We start from the raw sequence: 8,783 nt of genomic DNA on the forward strand, positions 1-8,783 counted from the left end.
ATATATATATATTTTTAAAGCAGACGCAAACTTGCTAGCTGGTAAAATGAAGCATCCTATATAATAAAAGAGAAACATGCAAATTAACCATCACTCTGTCACTCCACCACACCCACCAGCCAATCAGAGCAACTATGCAAATCAACCCAACAAAGATGGCGGTTAATTTGCATACACAGGTGCGGAGCGAAGACTGAAGATGACTGAAGATGGCAGCAGTCACGGAGCTGGAGCGAGCAGAAGGCTTGGGTTGCTCCCGGCGACAGAGGAAGCCAAGCTTCCCACCAGCCCTGGGCTTCGCTCAAGGAGGGCCTGGGGGCCTGGGTCACCGGGGGCGAAGCCAAGCCTCGCTGCTGCAGCCTCAGCCGAGAAGCCAAGCCTCGCTGCTGCGGCTGGACCAAAGACCTGGGTCCCGGGTGCCAGAGGAAAACTGGTGCCAGCCGCCAGGGGAAGGAAGGCCTATTGTGCGAATCTTCGTGCAACGGGCTGCTAGTTTTATTTATAAAAAAGAAAAGAAGGTGCCTATGTTTTCTACATAGGAAAAGCCTAGGTGATAATCTGAGAGCTTTTATAGACAATTTAGCAAAGAGAAGTCATCAATTAGTGAATGGGATGAACACAGGATGATATATTGAAATTAAAACACAGTTTATCTGAATAAACTGGCTATTTATATATTATTACTGATGTCCTTTAAAGTAGGAATTATAATATTTTCTCCCTAATGTGAAGTTAAGAGCTATGTAACAAACTTAAGATTACTTATATTTAATAGCATGTAATAATTAGTACCCAAACCAGCATTATTATTATAATCTACTGTGACAATATTACACTCCTGAAAACTATATTCTTGGGAAGCAAATTACTTCATAATAAAATTATAATTTAATTATAATCTTATAGCTTGCAGTTTAGATCACATTAGCACTTGTATAATAAGCTGTTATTTAAAAGGCCTTCCATTTTGGTTAAAAAACATTAAAGTTCACTCAGGAATAAAAATGACCTAAGCTACCTGGCTGAAAACTTGTTGGCAATTTCTGCTTGGAAAAAATTGGAACATCAAAGCAAAAATGACTTGGTAATTTTAAGCCATAAATGTAGATCTTGAACCATCTTGGATTCCTATTAAACTAATAGAAAGAATGATGGATGAGAGTTGTGACTTCCTGCTTTTGTAATCACTGGCTGAATATGATTATCCAGGATCACCATTAGACCCTGAAGATGAGAAACAAAGACTCGGGCAAAAACTGTAAATGTATGGGTCATGGCCTTGCCGCTATTACTAAAAATTAAAGGTTCAATGAGGCTATTTGCTCCTATAAGATCCTTGTTCCCAGTTGGACTGAAACTTCCTTCTGTGGTCTTAGAACAATGTTAAATTATCCATTTATTGATTCAATTGACATATATGCCAACTATGTCTTTTGCAAGTTTAGACTTGTGCTTCAAAAATGATATTTTCTATTCTTCACTTTCTGTCAAGTGCAGAAAAGTATATTTATAGATGCATATGAACCTTCAGCTTAATGGAATCATAGTTCACTTTCAGCAGTTTGTGTCAGCCTGCCCCACACCTCTTCATTGCCCTGCCCAGAAGTACTGTCACAAAATTCCAGTTTCATTTAACACACTCCTCAGCAACTATAATAGCAGCCTTTGGGACACTGGCTTGTGTGAAAACATTAAAGGAATCATATTAATTGTGAAAAACTATGTTACGCGTTCTTTTCCTAGATAAGATAATGCCTTAAGACCATTTTAAAATTAAATTTTGTTTGTCTTACTAGGTACTCTCCTTTTTAAATGACTCAGGTTGACAGAGAAAAAAGTCTGTGAATTTCAAAATAATACACTGATAGACCAACAGCTTAAATTAGAAACAATGTTTCTTTAGAATACTGGCATTACAAATTCATTTTTCTGAATGTGTATTTGTAGCATTTTCTATTCTTATTCCAACAGTGGAATTCATAAATGAACTCTTGTAGTACATCATTATATTCAATAACGTGAAAGTATTTGATACTTTAAAGTAGTTTTATTGTTTATAGAAAAAAACTTTAAGGGCAAATTATAGAGATGGTATTAATGAGAGAGATAATTTTCTAGTCTCTTTTCCCAACCCACAGAGGAAAAAACATTTCACTTTCCCTACCACACCAATTTCTTAACACAAGACTGAAAAACACCAACAGCCTTACCTGTTTGACTGCATTATCATTTCCTAAACCACAGTCTGGGCCAGAGCAGACATAAACGTTGGATGGTAAATCATTATAAGAGTTCCTGCTGATGTCTGAAGAATCTCTCATATTGAAGTAAAGAGCCCATAGAAGTCTTGGTTTTTTAACTTCATTTTCTAAAGGAAGACATAAATTTTACTTACATGTAAACCACAATTTGCCTTGTTGATAACTACAATATGTAGTCAATTACTAACAAAAGTCATGAGTATGTATTTTAATGAATTAGAGCTTTGTATATATACAATACTAAATCTGTATTCATAACCTACTCTAATACATACGCATATTTCAAGCAATGACTTTTCAACCTAAGACAAGTTATATTTTTAAAATTATTTTGATTATTAGTAAGTTACTTAGATTTAACTCCAATTGTGTTCTCTCAGATTTGTATTATTTCTCCTCACCAGTATCAAAGAGCTTATGATTACATTCATCCTTAAATTATGCCTCTAAAGACGATAGCATACATTGGCTTTCTTATGTATCACATAGACAAACCAACTTAAAAATTATATAGTAATTTGATAGTATAATGGCATTATGAGATGCCCAGAATAGACAAATGTACAGAGACAAAAAATAGATTAGTGGTTACCTAGGGCTGTGGGGAAATGGGGGTAGGTGGGGGATGACTGCTAATGGGTTTGGGTTTCTTTGTGAGGTGATGAAAATATAGTAGAATTGCCTGTGGTGATGTTTGAACAAATATTAAAAGACACTAAATTTTACACTTTAAATGGGTGAATTATATGGTATGTGAATTATATTTCAATGAAGCTATCATTAAAAATAGCATATACAGGATTAAAACTTCGACATTCTAGCTTACTAACACTTTGTCCTACTGGATTACAAAATTAATGGGAACTAACAAACAAATAAACAGAAATAATGCTGGATACTGCACATTGTTTCAGCACACAAACTCTCATTTAACAGCAAGCATCTATATTATGTACTAGAGATTGGGCTAGTAGCAGGGGATACACAGATAGACTTAGTCCTTAATCTTTTGCTTTTTTTATGTTCCCTCACACAGGGCCTAGCACACAACACATGCTCAATGAATAATTTGTGAATTGATTTTAAACCTGTTTTCAGGTATAATGAAAGTATGATGTGCTTATTAAAAGGCCCAACTTCATTTGCCTTAATACCTAAAGCCTATTCCTTGCTATCTTAATAATAATTATTTTTCTATCTCTGTTCCTTAGAAATGCTATGATTAAATTGTCTTTGGTTGAAAACAAAAATATTGCTGTTAAAATATTTACTTACTACATCATTTTCTTTAGTCTGAATCTGAACAAAAATTCAAATTCTATATAATGATAACAATGGATATGTATGAAGATTACCCAAAGCCATGAATCATAAAGAAAATGCTAAAGGTATAATTATCTACTTGGTTAAATTGGTAATCAATTGGAAATTTTAAGCTAATTGCAGTATTCAATTAACAAGAATGCCCCATTCCCTAATTCAGGATGAATAGGATCTTATAGTATTTAATATAAAATATCTCTATTATAAGAATACCAAATATGTTATTTTTCTAATTCATCCTGGAAAATCCAAAATTATCACTATGATAGGATGAAGAAACTCTGAAAGTAAAAAGTGACCCTTTGAGATACCCCTTTCTAATAATACTAAGATGTATGAGTTTCTATCACTAACTTAAGGTAAGTACATGATAGATGGCAAAACCTATTTATTGACAAAATAAAGAGACAAAAGGAACTCATTTTACAACTAAAACCACATGGCTCTTAGTACATTTATTGGTGAGTTTAGTTTCATTACATCTTACAGGAAGATAATTAAATATACCGCCTATGAGTTCTAACACCAGATTCCAGGAGCACTGCAGAATAGTGGGCTAAGGTCTAGAAGTCCTTTAATATTGCCCAGTCTGTTTCTGAGCATATACAAAGAGCTTGTATTTCATGAAAGGTCTAGGTCAGAGGAGGGCCTTCTCTAAATAAAAGTTAGGGAAAATGAATAATCTAATAAGTTATAGGAAAGAAATTTCATAGAGGTCAAAGCTTTGAAAAAGAGACCATGAGGAAGATGAGACGTTGACATAGGATGAAGATAAATGCTCCAGATACAAGGGAGTTATCAGGCTTTGACCTTAAAATTCTCAAAGAGACATACAATTGCTTCATCTTTCTTTGAGGTCAACTGGAAGGAAGCAAGATTGCTGGAAAAAGAACATGTAGTTGTGAAGTACACAATTGTCAAAAAATATTAAAGTTGCGGAGGTTTGGCTAGGAATATATCAATTGGCCAAAAGTAAAACTGGTTATCTGTAATAGCTCATTTTATTCAATTAGATAGTGTGAAGGCCTAAACGGTAATAGATAATTTAGAATAGGACCTTGGGCAAATTAACTGGGGTAAGTACAGAACAAGGTAGGCAGATGAAAATCAACAATGGCATACCAAATAAAAGTAATAAATGGTCTATAGATGCATGCTGTGTTTAGGGAGAGCAAACTATTTTAGTAACATATCAGAGTAGCATGAGACCAAGAGTAGGAGACTGTCACAGCCTCAATCTAGTCTGGACACAACAAATACCAAAAGGAATTAAGATAAGACATTTGACTTCTCAGTCCAATGATTAACACCCTCACCAGCCACCAATTTCAAAATAACTCCCTTCGATAGATTACTGGATAAAGATGTGGTACACATATACAATGGAATACTACTCATTCATTAAGAAAAGATAAAATACTTCCATTTGCGACAACATGGATTGACCTTGAGTATATTATGTTAAGCAAAATAAGTCAATCAGAAAAAGCTAAGAACCATATGATTTCACTGATATGTGGGATATAAAACTGAAAACTCATAGACACAGACAATAGTATGGTAGTTACCAGAAGGAAGGGGGGTGAGGGTAGTTAAGGGCAAAGGGAGCCAAATATATGGTGACGGAAGATGATTTGACTTTGGATGATAGACACACAATGCAAAAGGAAGACCATGTATCACAGAACTGTACACTTGAAACCTATATAATCTTTTAACCAATGTCATCCCAATATATTTAATAAAAAATTTAACACTTATAAGAGAACATCTGTTTTTAGGAATTGCTGTTTTTTTGAGCTAGGAAATGAATGAGATGGAATGAAGTAACCCCACATGCCATGCACAATGGAGCGAAAAAGAGAAAGAAGATGATGCAGTGATGATACTACATTGTAGACATTTCAAGATATTGTGCTAATGAAATTCTAGCTTCAATTCATATTTTTTTAAAAATCTCAATTTCCTAGGTAAAATAAAAACCCCCACTTAGGACAGTTCTACCAGTAAGACTGCTCACTTCGTGCTTTGAAGGATATTCTGAAGTCTAAAAGAATAAATAAATACATATGTGAATTGTGAGCAATCACTTAATTTTCTCACCTGTTCTCACCTGCAGAATCAGGTTCATTAAGCATAAAACATTTGACATGTCTTTGGATTAGTGTAAGGAAGGGTTTAGAGATCTTTGATGTTCTTACAGAAGCCTGGGAGGTAGGGCTCTTGGAAGTATTAGTATAACTGCTTCTTAAGACAGAGCATTATATCAAGAGCTCTGGCTGATACCTCAAATGGGAAAAAGTAAGAAAGAGAGGGAATAGACGGAAATCTTCACGACCTAACTAAATTTCTCAGATACAATGGAAAAGAAGTACTGCATTTGAGAAGAGAACATTATCTTTTACAATAAATAAACTTCCTAGTCCAGTGAATAGGCTGACTTTTACAAAGGCTTATGAAGTAAAGCACCACACAGAATATAGAATTCAAATAAAAAGAAAAAAAATCTCAAATAAAGTTATTCCTTTGGCACACATTTTATTTTTTAATCTTTACCTGAGGATATTTTCCCATTGATTTTTAGAGAGAGTGGAAGAGAGAGGGAAAGACAGAGAGAAATATTGATGTGAGAGAAACTCATCAATTATTTGCCTCCTACACGAGCCCTGACCAGGGTCCGGGCCAAGAAGGAGCCTGCAACCTAGGTACGTGCCCTTGACCAGAATCGAACCCAGGACCCTTTGGTCCGCAGGCCGACACTCTATCTACTGAGCCAAACAGGCTAGGGCTCTTTGGCACACATTTTAAAACGAAATATTTACAATGCTCTAAAGAATAAGGTTTCATATCATTGTCAAATAACCAAAACATAATGAGAAAAGCCATCAAACTGTAAAAACAGTGGGTTTTGCTACAGAGAGGAATGTGCTTTCATGTATTAAAAGTTCATATTGCTCATAAAGTTCCTTCTTCCTCATTTAGGCAGGAAAATGAATTGAGTTCTCTTCTCCAGGTGACTTTGCCTCTTTGACCTGCCATGGCCCAGTGCTCACTTTATCTGGTGATTCATTTTCAATAACTCCAACAGTATTTGTTCTGACATTTTAATTAAAATATGACCACTACCTCATCCTGATGATAAAAAGGCCTATATGTTAGTGAAAAGTAGCCTCTCAGTGCCTCAGTGCACCTGAGGACCCCTCAGAGCACAGAGTTCTTACTAAAGAATTTTACTCAGGTCCTAAACAATACATCATTTCAAAATGGGATCACTTTCAACATTAAGATTAATGTTTAAAAATCTAAAATGGCTAGAGGAAGCTAAGTAAGGAACATGTAATTTCCTCACTTGATTTTTTAAGGAAGAACAATTAAATGCATTTAAAAACTGAAGAACAATGATACAAGATTCAAATTTAGTATATTATTTGAGACTATTATACTATAAATTAAACAAAAAATATTTAAAAATTTCAGAAATAAAGAAGGGGTTCAGAGCTTTTATAAATGAAGAAACTAAAGCCAAAGATAAAACTATGATTCCAAATCAGGTTTAGGAATATTATCATGTACCATAATGTTGTAACAAAATATTTAATAATATTCTAAACATTTATATGAGACTTTCCAATGAAGAAAATGCAATTATGAAACAAATTAAATTACAAACTAAAGTGAAGTAAATTTTTGGATTGTAGGGATTTATTCTGGCAGCTCAAAAATAAGTTAATTAATTTATATTGTTATTAGCTCCAGAGAACAGAGCAGTTTGTGTTTTTATGTAAATACTAGAGGCCTGGTGCATGAAATTCATGCATTTGAGGGGGGTGTCACTCAGCCTAGCCTGCACCCTCTCCAATCTGGGACCCCTCGGGGGATGTCCGGCTGCCAGTTTAGGCCCAAAACCGGCAGTCAGACATCCCTCTCACAATCTGGGACTACTGGCTCCCAACTGCTCTCCTGCCTGCCTGCCTGATTGCCCCTAACCACTCTGCCTGCCAGCCTGATCACCTCCTAAGCATTCCCCTGCCAGCCTGATCAATGCCTAACTGCTCCCCTGCTGGCCCGGTTGCCCCCAACTGCACTCCCCTGCTGGCCCAGTCGTCCCCAACTGCCCTCCCCTGCCGGCCTGATTGCCCCCAACTGCCCTCCCCTGCCGCCCTGGTCACACCCAACTGCCGGCCTGATTGCCCCCAACTGCCCTCCCCTGCTGGCCCGGTTGCCCCCAACTACCCTCCCCTGCTGGCCTGGTCACCCCTAACTGCCCTCCCCTGCTGGCCTGATTGCCCACAACTGCCCTCCCCTGCCAGCCATCTTGTGGCTGTGGGCGCCGCCAACTTTGAGGGCAGGGCAGTCAATTAGCATATTCCCTCCTTATTGGCTGTGGGCACCACCATCCTTGTGATGGTGTGAGGGTCAATTAGCATATTCCCTCTTTATTAGATGGGATAAATGACTATCTACACACTATCTCTATATTAAGAAAACAAGTAAGATACACAGGAGATGAACTAAAAGGAAATACTATGTAGGAGTAAATAAATAATTTTCTGAACAAATGTCACATCCAATGAAAATGAATATATTTGAGTCAATGAAGAAACTGGCCAAGATTCAAAAGGATATGCAAATCTTATAATAAAAATTACCATTATTTCATATAAATGAAGATCCACCAGGCTTTTTTAAATCACTTATACAGAAAACATACTCTAATTTGCTCCATTCACAACTACAAGAGCTATCCAATGGTATAAGGAGATAAGATTAAAAATCCGTGGTTGATATGTCTCTTGGCCTTCTGTATGTCCTCTTTTGAAAAGTGTCTATTTAGGTCCTTTGCCCATTTTTTGATTAGCTTATTTATCTTCCTTTTGTTAAGTTGTAGGTGTTCCCTGTAAATTTTGGACATTAAACCCTTATCGGAGATAATATTGGCAAATATGTTCTCTCATGCAGCGGGCTTTCTTATTGTTTTGTTGATGGTTTCTTTTGCTGTACAGAAGCTTTTTATTTGTAGTCCCATTTGTTTATTTTCTCCTTAGTTTCCATTGCCCTAGGAACTGTCATGGTAAAGATATTGCTACGACATATGTCTGATAATTTGCTGCCTATGGATAATTCAAAGGTTTTTATGATTTCCCATCTTATGTTTAAGTCCCATATCCATTTTGAGTTTATTTTTGTGTATGGTGTAAG

General features: G+C 36.1%; 1 protein-coding gene across 2 annotated transcripts in view; it reads right to left on the reverse strand.

Moving 5' to 3' along the window:
- The window catches only part of CHM (choroideremia (Rab escort protein 1)), a 239,710-nt gene that overhangs the window by 7,113 nt on the left and 223,814 nt on the right, over nucleotides 1-8,783 (reverse strand). For both annotated transcript variants that reach the window (XM_005865260.2, XM_005865259.2), the window contains exon 14: nucleotides 2,211-2,368. In XM_005865260.2, the coding sequence (XP_005865322.1) occupies nucleotides 2,211-2,368 (158 nt within the window). The remainder of the gene's footprint in view (nucleotides 1-2,210; nucleotides 2,369-8,783) is intronic.

Source organism: Myotis brandtii, unplaced genomic scaffold (assembly GCF_000412655.1).
Source record: "Myotis brandtii unplaced genomic scaffold, ASM41265v1 scaffold2, whole genome shotgun sequence".
Taxonomy (NCBI): domain Eukaryota; kingdom Metazoa; phylum Chordata; class Mammalia; order Chiroptera; family Vespertilionidae; genus Myotis; species Myotis brandtii.